This window comes from Cydia strobilella, chromosome 6 (assembly GCF_947568885.1).
Source record: "Cydia strobilella chromosome 6, ilCydStro3.1, whole genome shotgun sequence".
Classification (NCBI taxonomy): domain Eukaryota; kingdom Metazoa; phylum Arthropoda; class Insecta; order Lepidoptera; family Tortricidae; genus Cydia; species Cydia strobilella.
In genome coordinates this window covers 9,433,155-9,455,621 of record NC_086046.1, presented here as the reverse complement: position 1 = coordinate 9,455,621, position 22,467 = coordinate 9,433,155, and the positions used below count along the sequence as shown (strand labels likewise).

The 22,467-nt window shown below is 38.5% G+C and overlaps 1 protein-coding gene across 1 annotated transcript; it reads right to left on the bottom strand.

The window, feature by feature from the left end:
- Positions 1–13,267: 13,267 nt before the first annotated feature.
- On the bottom strand, positions 13,268–22,174 carry LOC134742072 (pre-rRNA 2'-O-ribose RNA methyltransferase FTSJ3). The gene is made up of 10 exons (XM_063675003.1): positions 22,008–22,174; positions 21,140–21,897; positions 20,785–20,934; positions 19,766–19,870; positions 19,073–19,234; positions 18,597–18,804; positions 18,245–18,502; positions 17,095–17,310; positions 14,204–14,403; positions 13,268–13,813 (listed from the first exon to the last, which is right to left on the bottom strand). Exons 1-10 carry the CDS (start codon positions 22,072–22,074, stop codon positions 13,358–13,360), a joined length of 2,580 nt encoding a protein of 859 aa, XP_063531073.1. The 5' UTR covers positions 22,075–22,174; the 3' UTR covers positions 13,268–13,357.
- Positions 22,175–22,467: the final 293 nt, after the last annotated feature.

Genomic DNA, 22,467 nt, shown 5'->3' with positions numbered 1-22,467 from the left:
AGTAATAAGAAAATATTTAAAGCAAATATTTTGTGATGCCTGGATTCGACGTTTAAACGTCAACTTTTGTCAATCAAAAGATATATTAAAAGATAAAAGATAAAGGATTTAACTTTACTTACGATTGAAATTGGTCTAACTACATTTCCTTCTTCGGAAAATCATTTTACCTGATACTTTTCTGGTTACGCGCGAAAAAATTACAAACTCCTTTAATAGTACAACAAGCAATTTATTCGGTAAGTGGTTATAACTTTAAAACGTAGGCGAAATGTTGAATTAGTTAAATAGACAAATGTGATACTGATATAACGGTTTACGTTTTCTTTATTGTGTATATGTAACGACTCAATTACTTAGCACAGACAAACAAGGGAGGTATAAAGGCAAACTTATTCGACGTATATTTCTTTATGGGCGTGGTACGACTAGACTTTAAAGTAATTGCGTGAGATCGATATGAAGGTTGCGTATTATTAAGTTGAATTAGGTAAGCCTAGTAACTTGTACAAGAGCATTATAAACTTGTACGACTTATGTAACCCTTTATTATCAGGCTGACACTTCTAGAATGAGAATCTAGTGTCAGTGGGGGCGTTCAAATATTACGTAATGCAATATTCGAAGATTTTTTACCCCCCCCCCCCCCCGTGTAACGCACCGCAACGTTCGTTTTTTCTTTATAAACTTGTATAGTATGAGCAACATTAATTACAAATTCAAGTAAAAATAAATATTTTTTCAGTAAGTGACCCTACACACGAGCGCTTTTTCAACGCTCGTTAAAAAGGCTCTCATTACTGAAGACCAATTATTTTTGAAAGTATCACAATATCTTTCAATCTCGAATTACTTATTTGCATGCATTAAGTACCTTGCTCTAGAGCACATTTGTGTACAAGCGCGACGCACTAACATTTTGAATACTAATACTCATTTATTGATAATATTCTTAAAATATTACATGTAAACATCAGAAAATACGAATACCTAATAATAGGAAAATAAGAATAGGGAGTATTATAGTGTTGTGTTCCTGCCGGTGAGTAAGATTGCCAGAGCTCGAGGGAGAGGAGTGTTAGGGTCGGCAACGCGCATGTAACTCCTCTGGAGTTGCAGGCGTACATAGGCTATGGAGACTGCTTAACATCAGGCGGGCCGTATGCTTGTTTGCCACCGACGTAGTATAAAAAAAAAAAAATTACTGCAATGTTCTGCCACCAGAGTGCAGCTCTAGCTCACATCCTAAACCATAGAGTAACTTGTACAATCAGCTGCAGAGAAAAGGCACCCCCCCCCCCTGCATACAAAGTTCTGTAAATTAGTATGGACGTGGGGTACCTTTTCTCTGCAGCTGACTGTACATACTACGCCTTACACGGTTTTTTGACAAGTTTTCACAGATAATTTGTTGCAAATAAATATGACATTGATTCGTCACTTAAGGCGGTTTGTTTAAATGGATCTACCGCAAAACGCAAAAGATTTAAATTTCGTTATCTGCTTCTCTATCGTTCGAATATGCAAGTGATAGAGAGACAGTTAAAGAAATTTCGATTTTCGTATTTCACAGTAGACCCTCTGAATGTACTATTGGTATTATTTTTGTTAGAACGACCTCTAGACGCTCAACATGTAACAGATATTTTATGCTTGCCAACCCCATATTTCATCCTTCGTTGTTTATTTGCTTAAGTAGAGACACAGACACTCAAGCCTTACCTTGACACAATAATCTATACCTATTGGTTGGAAACCAATCTCGAGATAGGTTTCCTCTATTTGGGAGCTGTCAAAAACGTCATAACGGTGACTTCGCGCTCGCGTGTTTTTAACATGTATTTAGTGATGTAACCAGTGTATAGGCAGTAAAACATTACCAAACGGTTGGCGCCTATCTGAGGACGCAGTGATAGTGTTATCCTTACGAATTTTGCAGTAAAAATTAACTTTTCAGTGTGAAAAATACGTGGCTTACATTTACACTACACACAATATACACACCTACCCTCTTCTCTCAGGAGTAAAATTGTTTTCATCTGAGCTGTCATTTGTGTGTTGCCAGTGTATTCGATAGAAAAACTACCACAAAATGACTCCCATTAAATCAAAGTGTGCAAAATGCAGCAAAATACCTAGCGAAAAGAAACTGTCGGTTACATGTGACTCGTGTAAGAACCTGCTGTGTAGCGACTGCCACGGCTTGTCCCCTACGGAAATAAGGGTGTTTGAGCTGAAAACTGTGGTTAGAGTGATGAGTTTCCTATGTAGTGACTGCAAAACAGTTATGACCCAGTTGCCTATGTTAATGAAAAAGGTTGATGAGCTTACGGAGGAAGTGAAACAATTACGCGCGCGACAAAATATGCTCACAACTGAGTCAACCATACAAGAGGTAGCCGAAAGAACCTATAGAGCCCAAAACGTGATTATATATGATGTCCCGGAGTCTTCGAGCGCTGATGTTAATGAACGGAAGGAGCATGATCTCAAGGAGAGCTCGACAATTATAAGCAGTGTCTCGAGCAAAGTGAGCTGCGTCGGGATCAAGACGTTCCGCTTGGGTAACAAGACGGATGGCAATGGAGATGCGACACCGCGCCCCTTGAAGGTTGTACTACGAAACAAGACTGATGCACTGGAGGTACTTCGTAATAAGAAAAAACTGCAGCGGCCGGCGTCTATCAAGGCGGACCTCACCCCTCAACAGAGGGAATACCTACAACACCTGCGAGATGAGCTGAACAAGCGCGTCACGGAGGGTGAAACGGACATTACTATAAAATATATTCGGGGACGCCCAGCTATCGTGAAAATCAAGCCTAATCTTGCTTCTAACGCTACGATTGTAAATTAATTTCTACCGGTATACTTGATTCATGTTACCTACTGTCTATATCTTTGTACCTATTTCAAAATTGTCTCTTGGCTTGGAGTTGTTTTCTTTTATTAATCACTAAACTATAGTAATATAGCACAGTTTTGTTAGTTTAGTAAAACATTTGTGTAAGGTTAAGTTAGTAAAATTATATTTAATTAAATTAAGTAATACCAATAATATGTCCAAAAACAATAAAAATTGTAATCTTCATTTAGGTGTACTTAACGCGCAGTCTTTGAACACCGGCAGGGACGAATTCAGGGAAACTATAAGAAATCATAAAATCGATATTGCTTGTATTACAGAAACCTGGCTGACTCCGCACTCGGACATGAACATGTTTAAAATAACTGGTTATCGACTTTGGCATGTGCCGCGTAAGAACAGAATCGGTGGCGGTGTCGGCATGTACTTGAGGTCTAATTTAAAATCACGGGTCTTAGATTTGCCACCATCGGAACTGGAGCAGATGTGGGTCGAGGTTCAGTTGCACAAGCACAAGCTGGCTGTAGGTGTATTGTATAGGCCACCTAATAGCAACTTTCTTTCGTTTCTAAATTTACTTGATGATGTTCTGGCCATCCTTGTACCTTGCTATGATCATATTATAATTACCGGTGATGTGAATTTGGATATGCTATTGCCTGCTAGAGGAAATCAGTTAACTTTTATAAACCTGCTGCATAAATACGAATTGACACAAATCGTTTCGGAACCAACACGTGTTACGGATAACAGCAAAACTCTGATCGACATCATCTGTTGCAGGCCTGATTTTAAAGCGACTGCGATGAATGTTACGCACAACAAGGACCTAAGTGATCACGGGTTCATCTACGCACAATTTCCCCTTCTGACTCCGAAGCCTCAGCCTAGAACGATCACATACCGACCTATTAATCACTTTGATCCCGACACTTATAGCTGGGCCGCTTCCGTAACACCGTGGGAATGGGTTACTGCAACCCAGGACGTAGACTTGATGGTAAACCGGTTCAATACACTTATTCTGGGCTTATTTGACCACTTTGCGCCGGTAACTACAAGAACGTTTAAAGATCCGCCCTCACCCTGGATTACTGATGTAATAAAAATTATGATGAAGGAGCGGAACAAGGCAGAACAGAAAGCTAGGAAATCAAACTGCCCGGAAAAAAAGAAAATTTACCAATCACTTCGCAATCTGGTGACTACGGCAAGGCGAAGAGAAAAGACAGCATACATGACAAAGAAAGTAAATTTGAATATTCACAATCCTAAACAAATGTGGAATGAGGTAAACAACATTTTAGGTAGAAAAACGAAAGACGAAATACCTCATCAGCTGCGTGCACCGGACCTAGTGAACAACTTTTTCATAGACTCCGTGCCTCCAGCACTGCAGCTAAACTCGAATGACCCCATAACACATTCTACGAACGGCAACACACAGTACGAAACATTGAACTTGCAAAGCGTGTCTGTAGATAAAGTTAATCGTATAATCAATTCCATCAGCTCGAGGGCTATAGGCAGTGACGGTGTTTCTATAATAATGATTAAGCTGACTTTGCCGTACTCACTTGATGCTATAACCACCATCATAAATACCTCAATGTTATCTGATAGGTTCCCGACGGCCTGGAAAACCTCTATTGTCAAACCGATACCCAAAAAGACATCCCCACAAACGTTCGGTGACCTTCGCCCGATTAGCATTTTATCAGTTCTCTCCAAAATCCAAGAGAAAGTGGTGAACGAGCAGGTACAAACGCACTTGGAGAAAAGCAAGATATTGCCAGAAGCTCAATCGGGATTTCGCAGACATCATAGCACTACAACAGCTATTGCACATTTGATTGATGAGACACTTAAGGCTTCCAACGATGGACTTGCGACAATTCTTGTCTTGTTAGACTTTAGCCGAGCGTTTGATAGTATATTGATTCCCGTGCTCCTTAACAGAATGAAGACCTACGGATTTTCTGAGTCACTTTGTAGATGGTTTTCTTCCTATTTCACCGACAGAAACCAAATAGTTGAATGCCCAAACGACGAAGGAAAAATTGCTCGCTCGTCACCCCGTTTGCTTGACAGAGGAGTAATCCAAGGGTCAATATTGGGTCCGACCTTATACAGTCTGTACACTTCGAGCCTTCTCGAGGTCATAAAAAATTGTTCGTACCACATGTATGCAGATGACACCCAGATAATGAAGCATATACGCCCCACTAAAACTGACGTCGCACTTGCAATATCGCAAATTAATACCGATTTAGAAGCTGTGGCTGGTTGGTCCAATAACAATGGTCTCATCATTAACCCAAAAAAATCTGTCTTCATTATTTTGGGAACGAAGAAACAGATTGCTGAAGTACGTGGCCTTGAAATCGACTTGCGAATATCTGGGCTGCCTATATCAGAAGAGAGTCAGGTAAAAAATTTAGGCATCGTAATGGATGAGTCGCTTCGATTTGAAGCTCATATAAATACTAAAATACCAAAATGCTATGGTGCACTAAATTCATTATATAAGCTTAGACCCTACCTAACACAAAATGTTCGCGAACGCTTGTCAGATGCGCTAGTTTTATCCCAACTGGATTATGGAGACGTGGTATATGGGCCTTGCATAAGAAAAAGAACAGAACGAGCAATTCAACGTGTGCAAAACTCATGCATGCGTTTCTGTCAAAATATCCCTCGCCGCTCACATATTAGCCCTTACCTTAATAAAGCGGGTAAACTGAATATGTCACACAGAAGAATATTAAAGCTTGCGGCAATGGTATTTACGCTTAAACAATCTGGTATTCCACCCTATCTCGCGCGTAAACTTGAATGGAAGCCTAACCGAAAGTTGAAAGGTTTGCGTGAGCAACAAGAGCGTATCTCTCTTCCACTTCTCCGGCTTCAGTCATTTGGAGGCAGTTTTCGTTATGCTGCGTCTAAATGCTGGAACAATTTGCCGCCACCAGTAGTTAACTGTAAGTCCCTGGCGGTTTTCAAACTACGTTGCAAGGCTTATTTACTGGACCTCCAAAAGGAAGTAACGTACACTTTTGGTTGAGTGACCTGCTCAATAGATATTTAAATTTAGCACTTTAGTTAGCACTTCTTTATCCACTGCGCATTGCTCGGTTTTGCTATCATGTCCTATATGTAATAGTGTAAATGTTTATACTGTCCTTAGCTAGATACAATTACGGCGGTGGCAGAATAACAGCGTCCGTTGCTGAAAACCTTTGGGGCTGCTGTGCCCCGAAGCCTTTTTGGCACAGACATCAGCTGAGCCACCTTCCCTTTCAATTAGTTTGTAAGCATTATCGTGTACTTTTATTATGTACCTATGTTACAACTTCTTGAATAAACGTCTTTTATTATTATTATTATTATTATTATTTCCGTCTATTCTGAGTTCTCATATTCCATATTTTCTATTACTCGAGCAAATGAGCAACTTTATAGCAAAACCAAACATTTAAATGTAACGATGTTATTTGAGTAGGTTAGGAGCGAGTAACGGGTACCAGTAGTTAATAGTATGTATGTAGTAGGTACATACTACCTAAGTTTATAACGACCCTCCCTCTCCCTCTTTCAAAGACATTTCTGAAATGAAATCCTGCCTCTGAAATTCTAACTTGTTTGATTTTTCGTCTTAATCGGCTTAGCTGTTAAATCGTGTAAGATTACCTATATACCCATGTACATACCTAGCTAAGTATTGCATAATAATGAATTAATTGGCCCACTAACATCATGCAGCTTTACGGCCTAATTTGGACAATGTTTATAAGATGTCACAGCGATACGATCAGTGTCAAAAGTGACATTTTTTTTACCAAAAACGTCACCTTTGACACTGACAGATCGGTATTGTAGTGGTTTTTCATATATGTAATCTGTTGTGGCGTTAAATAAATGTATTTTCTTTCTTTCTTTCTTTCTTTCTTTCTTCTTTCAAACACGAGTAATAAGCATTGTTTGAATTGGGCCGTTAGCTACCAGCTAAACCATATCTACGAAACTATTTTTTCCCATTCTGTAATGTCGCCGGGCCGGACCACTGATGTGCCGTCGGAAAGTTTCCAAAATTGCAAAATTTCCACATTTAAAAAAATTTGGACACTTGTGATATGTTTGTATGGGGATGGAAATTTTCCGTTTACAAAATGAAAGTTTCCTTAATTTCCTATAAAATTTTCCTAAAATACCCGAGAACTTTACCAACTTTTGGAAACTGAAACATTCCTCAACTTGCACATCTGGGCACCGGACTCCAAATGGCGATAACTACCAACTCAAAAACATTCTCAGTCATAAACGTCGTTATAACAATCAACATGAAAATCATGAAATACAAAATGCTTATAAACAAGACTATTGTTGATGTTATTCATATATTTAACGTTATTTACAAATCTTATGAACATAACATTTCATGATATCAAAACAACTTGTTAAAAAAGGAAAGGACAAAAGAATTCAGAATTCATTCATTCATTCCTCACTGTTGCTTGGTCGTTTCATTACATAGACATAATATATACAAGTAGTATGTATTTATATAGGAATCGCAATAAGACTATCTTTCTCTATCAAAGAGTGTCAGGCCCTTGTTTCATTAGGTATTTATGTGCGACGGTTCGCTCATATATTATCGGCCACAACACGGAGCAATAGCCACCTTCCATGAAATAGGCTAATATAGGTTACTTATAGGTACTTATTTAAAGTTTACGGGTTCGGGACGGATCTATTTAAAATTTCGCTCCAATCTCGCGAAAAATGGTTCTCGCATGCACATAGATAGGTAATAAGCACGCCATGCTTACGCATGTTACTTTACTTTGTAGGTATTTATTTCGGCGAAAAAGCTAATGGTAAACCAAAATAACTCAAGTTATGTATCGGATTTCAACCCGTCACTTATAAAACGGAGGATTATATTAATGAAGAACTTCGGTAGGTGCGCATGGAACGTGGTAGGACCGTGGGCGGCGGGTGGCGCCGGGAGGCCGGGACGCGTGTATTGCACTATAGCATCGGTACCGGTACCTAGCTATGCGCCCTCTCTATACCTACCAACATTACCTATATCCTGCGGAAAACTTCCGAGTGGGTATTGCGTAATAGATTTTTCCTGAAATAGGACCCAATTTTGAGAGTCCAACAGATTTCCTGCTACCGGGTAATTTTATTGATGAGATGAGCGTCAAGCTCGTGACGTTATTGAATCGCGTTCCAAATTGAGTTAAGAATAAAAATTATAGTAAAATATTTTACGAGACATTTCTCTAACAGTTACAAAATGTATATGGTAAACCAAAACACCCAAATTTCAGATTTTGATTGTTTAATTACTGCTATTGCGTTGTATTGAGATTGAGTTGAGAATTGTAGTTGTGCCGATGCCGATGCACGCTGCGTCAGACAAATGTGCACGCAATCATATTCAATGTATGAAACCGATATGCGTCACGACACACCACATCACGACACGACAGATAAATGTAAACCGGGCTTTATTTGAATAGCCGGGTCCACACAGAGCGAGCATACGCGCGAGGCAATTTCCTCGATTTCGCCTCGGCCAAGGCACGTCTACACTGGCCATTTTGTACGCGAGGAAATTGCCTCGCGTGTAAGCTCGCGCGCGCCGCCTCGGCCGAGGCACGTATATACACTGGCCGTTTTGTGCGCGAGGAAATTGTCTCGCGCGTATGCTCGCTCTGTGTGGACCCAGCTAATGACGTACTTAGTCTAACGGTATCATCAATTTTATAGTAGGTACGATAGTTAGGTAAAGCTAAAGGGCATTTCCATTTAATGATTTTGTGAATTATTGACGCCAAAGCTAACTGATTGATCGTAACTCGTAAGAGCTTTGTGATTTCAAAGTCGTCTAAAAATATCCAGCCATGAACTGACTGCAACAAAACAGTTGTGACTCACTATTAAGGCACCTACCGCTACCTACATCATTGGCAGCAGAGACTCGGCATTACCATTGCCTACGGGCCCGGGGGCGTCATCTTAAGTAAACCAATGTAAATATGATCTGAAAAGAAACCGTAACTGGGTCGATCATTATTTTTTTGACGTTTTTTTTCTTTCGGCAGTTATTGATACAATTTGGTAGGTAAGTTTGAAGAGCTCCTCTTTGTGGGCGGAATAAACCCGAACTCCGAATTTGGGACAAAAAAATGTATCTATGTAATTTTCCGTTTAGTTACGAAAAGTCCATACGTTTTCGTAGCACCGGGGAATATTTTTAGGACACCAATGAAATTGCGCTTGTATTGTACAAAATAGGAACCTCACCAAATTTTATCGAAATCAGACGAAAACAAAACAACGACTACAAAATAAAAATGGCTACTTTATTCGTAATCGCAAATATCAGTTACAGTGGTTGTGTTTGGTATTATACCTAAGCGATGGGAACAGTCCAAGGTTGAATCACACTCGGCATTTTAAAACCTTCAGCCATTAGTCTCCTTGACCGACAGTCAATGCCACGGTCACGCAAGTCTCATCGGCCAGAATGAGGGGTAAACAACTTATAAATATTAGCAGTTTACACTCTCTTCTAGTTGTTGGCATAGGTACCTATATGATTTTTCAATTATTTTTAACAGGCGGCAGAAAAATTAGTACCTCCTTAGAGAAATCCTACTTGTTATTTTATTAATGCTCTGCCAATTAATATTCAAACTAATTTCGAGGCAATAATGTTGACATTTCTGAAAAATCTGAATGCTAATGAATGTATATCAAAGAAGTGGTATCGTGCTGCTCATAAGGCAAACAGCACACTTCCCGCCGCCCCATCGAAAATTTTCCATTTCTGCCCGGATGGTGAAAATCACGCCACGTCTGTCTGACGCCGTGATTCTTAATCAACAAAGGCTAGAGTTTAAGAAAAAAGGGGTATCAAGATATCTCTCACACCTAATAAAGGTAAATATTAAGAAACCAGAATATATGATTCCTTATTATGTCTGAGCTTATATAGTTACGTGAATGTGACCGAGTGGAATGAATCCGCGACCTTGCGGGGGCGAGGTCACAGCGCCCCCGCTACCTGAGCCTCCACGGACGTCATTCGGGGACCGGGGCCCTCGACATAGACCAACGTTCTATAGCCGCGACCTTGTAAGGCCCAAGGTCGTCGATGTTAACATCGCATGTAATCACAATAAGTGGCCATATACGTATAATACTATTAAAAGGTCATAGTTGTAGGACTAATTGTAGTTCGCCAACAATCAATAATGCTATCATCAGTTACAAAACTGTCAACTTTTAATATCAGACATCTTAATTACTCTTTTGTCTTAAGATTTGAAATAAAATAAGAGATAAATTTTCCTCGATGTTACAGTGTGAGGTGTAGGTATGTGCAATGTAGTGTAAATTAGTTTTAATGCAACAATATGATATTACGATAAATTATTATAATAGAAATCCATACTTGTGTTTTATACTAAAGCTTGTTTCTAGTGTAACGATGTTTCAATCATAACCATAACAAATACTATAGTGTACAAATACTACCATACTTTTTTCATTTCTCATGCTCTGAAAGAGGGTCATTGTTGTTCTAAAAGGTATGCAGAAAATGATACGTGTCTGCACTAGAGCATTTTACGTTTCAAGTACGATTTTTTTAATTTTTTTACGATAAGCAATTGAAATTTGAGTTTAAATGGATTTGTTATACAATTTCCATTCTGGTATTTGATTCTCCATTCCATAAATAACAATACTTTTGAAAGTACCCTCAAGAAATACTATAAAAATGTATACTTAGTCATGTTTTTATATAATCACATGCATTTTACTTTCCTCGTATTCGAAATGAAAAGTAGAGTGTTTAACTCGGATGAAAGGCATCATTTGAGCCTCGGACTATTGGCGCTCTCACTGCGTTCGAGCGCCAAAATACCTCGGCGCGAATGAGTTACCAATTGTTACAATGAGTTGGTTAACAATTTCTACTATAGTCGGTTACGTTGTTTCTACCGTCCCCACATCGCAAGTTTTACTTCAAGGACAAATATTATTTACAAGCAACACTCCATCGCTGTTTAATGGCAGATAAAATATTCCATGATTCCCTTTCAAAACCCCAAAAAAGTTTAAGTACTCAAAATACACACGTAAACAAAATAAACGAAAAAGTCTCATCGCTTGCGCGCTTGAGCATTATTGGCCCAGGATTTAAAAATGGCTGACCGCATGGCCTGAGTACTGCGTCATATATGCGTAGTTATTGTAGTTTTCGAGAAATGTGACGTGTTTCAATTATGACGTGTTTAAATTGTCCCCAGTCTACCCTACTTATTTATTATCGCTTGCACATTTGCTTAACGAAATTAAGTGTTTAATATGCGCTGTGTTTTGACGAAGATACTCGTCCATAACACTTCGGAAGCAATATAAATCGGTAGATACAATCATACAAGTCCGTACAATGTACATGGCGCGGGGAGCGGTGAGTGATGACGCCGCGGACCGACCTTGGCCGTGATCGCGCTCGATATAGCACCCCCTCCGCCCGCCGCCCACCACCCCCCACTCACTCTCCTTCTTGTTATCCTATGTTTATTTTCGCGAGTTTGATTTAGATATAAATGACACCGATTTCAGGCTTGATATTGACAGGCGACCCGTTTAAAAGAGGCAATTAGTATACCTTCGAATGTACCTATTATTTAGGTAGTGGCCTAGTGGCTTCATTGTAAGAATATATACCTACTTACTTCCAATGGGGGCAGAGAGTGTAGCGACCTAATCCTACTATTGCAGGAATTATGGTTGTTTTAGCTCTACTAATTATTAACTAATCTCTCACAACGGGAAACGGAACGAGAAGTAGGCATTCTATCATCACCGTCCTATTACATATTTATTTTCGCGATTCGATACAGACACCTTCTACAGGCTTCCTGCTTTCTACCTTACATCCAACCACCATCGACTAAACACAAGGGAAAGAACAATCATCCTCATAGTATTTTCCCACGGCTCACTTAGGGCGCCTGGAATCCGCTCGGCTCAGCGACTTTATCCCAAGAATTGACATAGGCACTAGTTTTTAAGACAGCGAGTTTTTAGAAAGCCAACCAACTAAAAGGTAACGAATACCAAATACAGGTAATAATGCGAGAGTGATGCTGTTTACATCCAAACATCGTTTTTTTTTTTTATTTGTTGCATACTAAAATGTACCTACATAGGTCATTAGTTCTACCAAAAACCTATGTAATTCCGTATAAGATGAATAGTCTAAGAAAAAAACGTGCCTCGGAAATCAAGAAAAATTGATTCTCGCATAGATGGCGCTACCACCTTTGGCCTATTCTCGGCTAGATGGTGTGACGGTTTCGCTTATTATTTAACAATCTTAACACATATCAGGAAAGAACATGGGTCAAAATCACATGAAACTAATAAATATAAATTTAAAAAAAAACATTTATCCATATATATATATATACATTACTTGGTATTTTTATACATTTTCATTTTTAGTTTTAATCGTGTGTCGATAGATGGCAGTAAATTTACTGTGACTACAAAATTTACTATGACAGTAACCCTCTATCCTATATATTCTCTTTGGTTCTACCCACGTGGCTTGCATTTGTGCGTAAAGTTCGCCGTAGTGGATTTTCTTCCAGCTTAATTCGTGTACATACAAAAGCATTTCCAATTTCTATGGTATGTTAACGCAACTCTATGCTAAATCTATTGTTGTTTTAGTTCACCTTCAGTAGCCAACCAAATCCAAGATTTATGTAACTAGTTTATCTTGACAAACAAGACAAATACTGTCTTTGGTGTCGTATGCCTATTCAAGTATTCACACAAACGCAAATTAGTAGGCAGACGGCGTAGTTGAAGCGAATCCGAATCAGGCACCAAGGTCGGGGCGAAGTTATTATCATTTATATGCCGTGCCTGTCCCTGAACTCTGGCCGTTAAGCGCGAGTGACGCGCGGGGATTTAAATACCACCGGCCCTGACCCCGGGCCGTAAAAATATCTCTAATGCCGACCACCACCCTCGGCCCCATGGTATATGCACCCCTATTCGTAGAAAGCACTCGCTGATGACGAAATATCTCTATATTAAGCCTGTCAATTTTGTAATACTTAGATCGCGGTGTGGACGGCAGCGGGCCACGGGGCAACAGCGGCCGTTCATAGATTAAACTTGATCAAAACTGCTGAACTACTTTGTGTCTACTACCGTCAGTGTCGCTCATCCTTACCTATGTACTAGGTATTCTAACTTCCAAAGGCAAACATTATGTACTTTATAATTATTCATTATAACTCATTGATAACATGAAAGCTAAGTGTTAAAGCTTCGTACGATAAAATAAAAGCAGAATTATATTTCAAAACGTATATTTATGAAACATAATATACTTAATCATTTAGCTTCCACTTCACGTCACGCTACAGACAAGGACTACATAAATCACTTGGCCTTTTTACCTTTCTTTTTCTGCTGTTTCTGTTTACCTCTGGGAGCCTTGTTGCCCTTCATAGACTTGCCCTTTTTGCCGCGGCCCATGGTCTTCTCCTTGGCCTTCTGCGCGCGCAAGTCCTTCTTCATGCGAGGGTCGACCACCTTGTAATGGCCCTTCACCCCGGATGGCCGCTTCATACGTTTGGCCGTCGTATGTTTCTTCGCAACTACGTACGTGACCTTTTTCTTACCATCTGTCTGCGCTTTCTTGTACAGCGTCCTTATTTGCTGAGATTTCTCTCGTTCAGACATTTCGGCGTTCTCAATGACGGCCTCGACCTTCTTTTTCGCGCGCTCCATCTTTTTAATCATGCGCTTCTTCTTTCTAGCTTTAGCTTCGACGACTTTCTTGATTGGCCTAGTGTTTATGTCTTGTAATTTAGTTTTGTATTCCTCTGTGTATTTCTGTAATAATAAAAGACTTTAATTAATCACTATGTTAACAAATGACATAAGGAGTATATACTTATTTAATCAATTTAATTTTTCTTTTGCCACGGTTTACTGCTAAAAGGAATAACAATACGTAGTTTGTTCTAGGTCACGAATTGCATGCCGAGAGGCTGAATTTGCTGGCACTTAGCCAATATTTAACAAAGTCATATATCTAAGTCGAGTACTTGGGCCAGTTTTGAAACAAGCGATTACGATCTCGATGTTGGTAATCAAGCATATCGATTGTAAGCGTCGTCTATCAGATCTCTCTTGAACTTCTTGGACGTCGCGATTATCGTGCCTAGGGCTAGCATCTCTGCATCCATTTTAAGAGTCATTCTAGTATAAAAGAGTACCCACCTCAGGCACAACAATTTCCTTCTTCATATGTTTCTGCTCGTCCTCTACAAACCAGTCCGGCAGATTCTTATCGTTGAACGTGTACCGATTGTAAGCGTCGTCTATCAGATCTCTCTTGAACTTCTTCGACGTCGCGATCATCGTGCCTAGGGCTAGCGTCTCTGCGTCCATTTTGAGAGTCTTCTTAAGCCTTTTCAATTCTGAAAAGTAGTAACACAGGTTAAGGTAACCACGTTCGTTTGTTTCTATAGCGGCAAGAGTAACTCATGGCGTCTATTCTAAGACTAAAATGTAATACTTCTCGCTTTTACACAATTTGTTACTTGTAAGTTAGAGGAAGTATATACCTACTAGAATAATTATTTTATAACGCTAAAACGTAATAAGTACTTTTGATGTTTTTATCATCACATAATCATAATAATTTATTTATAAAACCAATTTACACGTCAATAATAAATAATTAATAATAGTGATTTACTAATAATAGTGATCTAGTTATTTAGGATTTAGGATTTTTAGTGTTTTTTTTTTTATGTCTGTGTGAGAGTAATTAGAAATGAAACGATGTGATGTAATATGATTAAAAGTAACAAAATAAATTGAAGACAAAGTAGCAACAGAAGTAAACCACAGTAACAAGTTATTAGGTACAAACAGTTCTGATTAATAATAATTAACTAAATGTTTTAATAATAATTGTCAATATAATAATGACTTCACGTCTGCTATAACTTAACTACTAGAGTCTGTGCGGAGAGAGGAGTCGTCGTTTGTATTGGTTTCCATACATTCCACGACTCTTCTCTTTCCGCACAGACTCTAAAAAGGTTGTATTGATTGTAATAGACATGTAAAACTTAAGACAAATTCGTGTTTCGAATACTGTACGGCGCCGTAAATAGGGAATATTACGCGAAACTCTGCGTAGGGGGGCGCCACTACCACAATCTGAGGGTCTACCGCGAAACAAGATGAAAATCGAAATTTCTTTATCTATCATCTCTGTCACTCTTGCATATTCGAGCGATAAAGAGGCAGATAGCGAAATTTCGGATTCGCGTTTTCCGGTAGGTCCTCTTTAAACAAACCGCCATGATGCATCAATGTCATATTTTATTATCTCTGAAAACTTGTCAAAAACCTGTTAAAGGTACAGTATGTATACGTTACTCTATAATTTACTAAAAAGGCTAGTCCTGCACTCTGGTGGCAGAAGATTGCAGTAATACTCATACTCATACCAAAGATAGATATAACTCCGTAATAGATGGATACAGTCTAAGGAAAAAACGTGCCTCGAAAATCACGAAAATTTGATTCTCAATCAGATGGCGCCACTAGTTTTGGCCTACACTCGTATAGAGGGCGTTGACTGTTTCGTTTGTTATTTATAATTTTAACGCATACCAGTGAAAGAACATGAGTCAAAATCATATAAAAATTATTAATGCAAATAAAAAAATCATTTATCCATATTTAAATACATTTTATCGTATTTTTATAAATATTTATTTTTAGTTTTAAAGTGTGTCGACAGATGGCAGTGAATTTACTGGGGTTACAAAATTTACTATGACAGTACCGCTCTAGTATAAGTTACTCTATGCTCATACTCATTTATTAATAATATTGTTACATATTACACGTCAAAAATTTAATTTAATTACATGAGATAGATTACATTATTTTAATTACATTACATGAGATAGGTTACATTATTTTAAAGTTATATCCCCTATTATACGATCGGTAACTCAAAGTTGACAATTCAGTTACCACAAACATATAGCATCGTCCAACGTAACCTTCAACTATCAAAATCGGGGGTCCTAATTTTTTCTCCAATATGCTCGGAAATGTTCACCTTATTCGTGCAAAAATAGTACGGGAAGTTCTTCTTTATGGCCAAATCCAATTTTAAAAAATCAAACAATTTTTGTCCTGTTTTAATGGACGGGAAGGTCAATGTCTCCCGACACAGGCATTCTTATGCTTACTGGGCGGCTCCATCCCTTTAAATCATTATATATTGCTAATTTATTAAATAAAGAATTTTTGTATTTTTTTGTATTTTGTAATGTATTGTCTCTTACTTTTTTAGGGTTCCGTACCTCAAAAGGAAAAAACGGAACCCTTATAGGATCACTCGTGTGTCTGTCTGTCTGTCTGTCCGTCTGTCACAGCCTATTTTCTCCGAAACTACTGGACCAATTAAGTTGAAATTTGGTACACATATGTAAGTTTGTGACCCAAAGATGGACATGTAACGTAAACAAATTAATTTTAAACACGGCCACTTTTGGGGGGTAAATGAGAAAATTAAAAAATAAAGTTTGTCAAACTATATCTTGTTACATATCAAATGAAAGAGCTCATTGTGAGAATCTCAAATATATTTTTTTTATAATTTAAAGATAAACAGTTTAGAAGTTATTCAAGAAAATAGGCAAAAAATGACCATTCCCCCCCCCCCCCCCCTTTATCTCCGAAACTAATCGGTCAAAATTTTGGAAAAAAAAATACACAAAATAGATCTTTACCTATGGCTATAGATTACAGGAAAACCTATTAGAAATGTGCAGTCAAGCGTGAGCCGGATTTAATTACTTAGTTTTTGATCCGACCCGTACGGGTTTTTTAAAGACATTTCACATAAAAAATACATTGTTTAAATTGTGTAATGTACGGAACCCTTGGAACGAGAGTCCGACTCGCACTTGGCCGGTTTTTTTAAGAACATGTATCCACTAAGTAAAATGCAAACAGCCAATTTTATTATCATAGTCGCGAGCCGCGTCTACACGATAACAATTCGTGGATTCGTCTTCTTTGTCGAAACTCAACCATGAATTACAACCCGACCTCTGCAATAATGTACTATTCCTTACCCGAGTCCTGTGAAACCACTTCAAAGCTGTCCTTCTTGCCGCCCTTGCCCGCTTTCCCAGTAGAGGGCGCCACGTTCTTTTCCACCTCATACTCGCTGTCTGATGACTCATCGTCATCATCATCATCATCATCACTCCCCAAATCAGACTGTTTCCTCTTCGATCCTCTACTTGGCGCGTCATCAGTTTCCATCAGCTCATTGGCAATAGTTTTACCTTTAAAAAAAGCAATTGATAATAATTATAATTTTGTTTGATAAAATATTACATAAAAACTACACTTCCGACTTTATATAACGGTAGCTTAGATAAATGCTAAACTGCAATCGTAGACAAAATAATATTAAGAAATAAAAAGTGGTATAAAGTGTATGTAAACTGGTGCAAAAAATTTCCGCCAACTTGTCTGGTGATGGCGCTAAATATAACTTTTATTATCACGCGCTAGACAGCCCAGTTACCGGATAACGTACCATCAGGACCCTACAGCACCATCTACTTCAAGTGCCAACTTTACTGCTACAATATAACTTTTATTATCACGCGCTAGACAGCCCAGTTACCGGATAACGTACCGTCAGGACCCTACAGCACCATCTACTTCAAGTGCCAACTTTACTGCTACAATATAACTTTTATTATCACGCGTTAGACAGCCCAGTTACCGGATAACGTACCATCAGGACCCTACAGCACCATCTACTTAAAGTGCCAACTTTACTGCTACAATATAACTTTTATTATCACGCGCTAGACAGCCCAGTTACCGGATAACGTACCATCAGGACCCTACAGCACCATCTACTTCAAGTGCCAACTTTACTGCTACAATATAACTTTTATTATCACGCGTTAGACAGCCCAGTTACCGGATAACGTACCATCAGGACCCTACAGCACCATCTACTTCAAGTGCCAACTTTACTGCTACAATTTAACTTTTATTATCACGCGCTAGACAGCCCAGTTACCGGATAACGTACCATCAGGACCCTACAGCACCATCTACTTCAAGTGCCAACTTTACTGCTACAATATTTTGCATTATCTCACCCGTTTTAATACCTGGAATTCATTATTTTCTAGCTACAACATGCATTTATAAAGCCACAAAAACTGAAAGACAATATAAAGCCAGGTAAATACATGCCTTTCTCCTTATATGTCTCAACCAGTTTATCCAGATCAACACCTTCATCATCCTCCTCCTCAATGTCTTTGAAGACATCCTTCTGGAACCAGAGTTCGGCCTTCATGGAGCGCTTAGACACTGGGTCTCTGTTGTCCAGGTCCGTCAGCAGTGGGTTATCCTTGGGGATTGTTGTCCTGATTGGCTTGCTGTTCTTTAATGTGTTTAGTTTTGTTAGCTTGTCTCTTTTCTTTAATTCCTTTTCGTCATCAGAAAATGCTGAAATAATAATAGTAATTTCCGTATGATTAGATTTAAAAATAATGGCCATCATAATGCATCACAAAAAACTATGTAATCAAATCTAATTTACCTAATGTTTCCTTATCATTTTCCTCCTCAGAATCACTTTCCATTTCCAATTCACTGTCAGAGTCCTTATAATAGAGTCCCGACTTGTCCAACTTTGAAGCCTCCACGTCATACTTCACGTATTTTTGTTTCATTTTGAACTCATCATCGGAATCAGAATCGGGGTCTGCCACAAGATCTGGCTGCTGGTCTATTGTTCGAGCTAATTCCTGAAAATATATGTTTATTTTAAAAGCCGCTGCAGACCGCCGCACCAAGGTCGCAGTCCGGTGCACGTTAGATCGTGTGCAAGGTAGTCTGCCATACGCCATAGTAAGAGCGAAAAAGAGGTATTTTAACCGCACCAAGGTCGCGGTCCGGTGCGGCCGTCTGTAAACCCTATATACATGACCAATTAATTAAATGTACAAATAATCTATGTATGATCTAAAATTGAGTTAGTTTCTTCAGTATAAGAACAAGAAAAATGTCACTCACATCAGCATTTTTAATGTCAGAAAGCCTGAACATGTCATTGCTCTCAAGAATCGGTCCGTCATCTCCCTTCAGAACCATTTTCAGGTTCATTTTTTCAGCCAACTTCTGCCTCTGTTTATTCAATTGTTTCCGCTTGCGTTTTGACTGGCGACGCTCCTCATCCTGAAACCATTCAAATATGTATAGTAATTATTAATTAATTTATTAAAGGAGTGTAATATTCCTATTACGTGACTGGAGCACAGAATGGCCACTTTAGCCTAGTTAGTGGGTAACTAACTCAACTGCCTTGCCTACTAAACTACTAAACTATTTTAATCCAAATACTTAAAACCATTTATTGGTTTGGTGTGATGATTAGCAAGGATCTTTTCTTGTCAAATATTTGTTGTTATTGTTGTCCTAAGGCAAGTGCAGAGGACTTTCACAAGCGCGCGCCACGCCCTCCTATCTTCAGCGACCCATCTGGCCTCGCCCCAGTTCAGCCTGACTGCTCATACGAGTAGCTCACTCTTGACGGACCGTTGCCAAGTGTACAGACTGGCTGATTCCAACCAAAAGCGATGGTTGCATTATTCGTTACCCCTCTCCGAATAGTATGTCCTACCTTACATCTCCATTTACGTGTCGCGATTTCCATGTCCATGGGTGTTTTATTATCAATATTTAATCAGTGCATATTCAGTATGTTACCTGAAGTTCAGCAATCTCAGTGTCAACAGCAGCCTCTTCCTTTTCCTCGGCAGGTTCCTCTTCTTCTGCCTCTTTGGGTGTATCTTCTGTTTCCTCTTTCTTCTCCTATAAAACAATAAACCAAATAATAAGAATTATGACATTTGAAATATTAATTACCCTTTTGCCTGCCATATTTTAAATCCAAAAATATCAAGCACACGCCTACATCATTGGTACAAGCTAACAAGTATAAAGTAACCCTTACTACACGTGTTCTTGGTACTACATCACACAATGGCATTAAGGGTTAAGAAAACTGTACAGTGGCGTTCAAAACTTAAGGCATTATGGTCGACATCTATTCATGCACTTTTGAACGCCTCTGTACATGAGAAGACAATATTTTCAATGAAGAAGAAGAAATTTATTAAAACAGTTCACATTCACAGTTGGCTTGTTATTATATTATGAATGTATGAAAAATGGTTTTATTTTGCTTTAAAATGTTTTTGACAATCTTTAACACATTCACTGCCAGGAAGTCCAGGAACCCATCTGGTGGGCGCTCGTGAACTTTGGTCAGATGACAACCCACTGAGTGGGTTATTTTATATGCAGCTATAGACGACAGGTTTCTGGGGTAGTGCGCCGTTTTTTGTCTGGCAGTAAATGTGTTAAATATTTGTAATAGGGTATTTGCCTACAAGTCAAATGAGTTTCTTTTTTCGAAATGTCAAAACGGTTTTGCTACTATGGAATTTATATGAAACACTAGCATGTGACGACACAATCAAATTACCTACTCTTTATAGTTTTATACGGGTTTTAAAATAGAAATTGTGTCTAAAAATAACTGCTGTCTGTGTGTTCTCTATTAATCTTCTGGTGCTTTATTTCATGAATGGTGTAAAATTATTTATTTTAAATACAGTCGAATACCCTATTATCAAGATTAGAATGGTACAAAATGAAGGCCTACACCCGAAGGGTAGAAAAGGGCTAAAGAGAGAGAGAAAATTATCATTTTATCAACATACCTGAGAAGTTTTCAATTCTTTCATATGCTTTAACCAGCTCAATAGAGCCTTAAGGTCTTTCCGGCCTAAAACCTTAATGTCTTGGCAACATATCTTTATTTCTGGTGTTGTCTTAGTATTTTCCTCTATACTTTTATCATCTATTACAATCTGAAACAACATTCACAAATTCAAGTTGCAGTTTAAATTTGATTACAAACTGAGGTAACTTAGGTTTCAAATTTATGATTCAAATCTTGACTCATATGGCATAAAATATTATGTTTTATCTAACAATACCACTCATGTTGTAACATGTATATTATGATTCACCACAGGACTTTAGCAGTGTTATTCGGTAAGTGACAATATGTACCTGTGAGCAACCCTGGAGAAGATCTAGGGGATCCTCTTTACCCATAAACTGTGAGACAAGAACTTTGTGGTGTGTTGTGTAGTCATTCTCTTTATAACCCTCGGCCTTAGCCTTTTTCTGCTTTTCAGGGTGCAGCAAGTTTGTGTGCTGCTTCTTAACAATTTCTAAATCCTCAAACACATATTTGGGATCAAGGAACTTCGGGTCAATGGTATCAGGTGCAATATAACCTTGACACACTACAAATATTTCAGCAGATTCATTTCTTGATGCTTGTGGTTTTGTCGCATGGACTTTTTTGAAGAACTGCTTCAGTACCCACAAGAGTGCATGGTAGTCTTTAGATCTGAATACTTTTGTAACAAACCAGCCGCCTTCTCTCAAGAAATGTGTGGCCAGCTTTAAAGCACTCAATGTAAGAGTAGCTTGCTGATATGCATCATGGAGCCAGTTAAGACCCACATTAGGTGCACCGTCGTGCAGCACTACATCAGCTTTCCATGTCTTTATCTCTTTTTTGATGGCAGTTTTACACTTATCAGTGGTGATATCCTCAGTGAGTCCTATGCATCCAGGTACGGGTTTGATTGGGAACAGATCTACGCCAATAACAACACTGGACAGGGGCATATTCTGATGCGCAACTTGCATCCACCCACCAGGGGCGGCACATAAATCGAGACATACTCGAGACTTTTGCAAAAATCCAAATTTTCTGTTAAGTTGTATAAGCTTAAAAGCAGCTCTGGAACGATAGCCTGTAATTTTGACATTAACAAATTAGTATCAATATGAGACTACACTAAAATACACACTACACATGATGATGATGTACACTAGTTTAACAAGATTGATAGTATTTACATACCTGTTTCCTTAGCTAGCTGATAATATTTATCTTTACGTTGTTTTCCTACTTTTGACTTTTTGCCCATGGTTTCAGCTTATTGCCATTAAATAAATAAAAGGAACACCACAAACATCAGGCAAGTTTTAGGTTAGGCATGAATGTTTTGTCAGATATTGTTTTGTAGGTTAAAAATTTGACAATCCGTCCACATGACGGCTGGGTTCAATGTGCACTACTAAAACCTTGATTTTCGCCATACAACCCCAGCGAGCAATTTTAATCGCTTGGAGGCGCTCGTGAGCTTTTATGTTCTTTTAAACTGTATTTTGACATTTAGATGGTCCAATATGAGGTAAAAGTACCGGAGGAAAAAAAATATTTTATAGAAATAAATAATATAATATGTAAATAATGAATACTTATCACTAAAAATATAAATAACATGAGTAGGAAGTATTAGATCGCCTTAAATTTCATT

What these genes read in the sequence shown, in the direction of transcription:
- LOC134742072 (XM_063675003.1), bottom strand. Translation starts at nt 22,074, where the DNA reads ATGGGCAAAAAGTCAAAAGTAGGAAAACAACGTAAAGATAAATATTAT. An exon ending in TTCTCCAGGGTTGCTCACAG is followed by an intron (nt 20,935 to 21,139) that starts GTACATATTGTC and finishes ATGTTGTTTCAG; the next exon opens with ATTGTAATAGATGATAAAAG. An exon ending in CTGAGATTGCTGAACTTCAG is followed by an intron (nt 19,235 to 19,765) that starts GTAACATACTGA and finishes GAATGGTTTCAG; the next exon opens with GATGAGGAGCGTCGCCAGTC.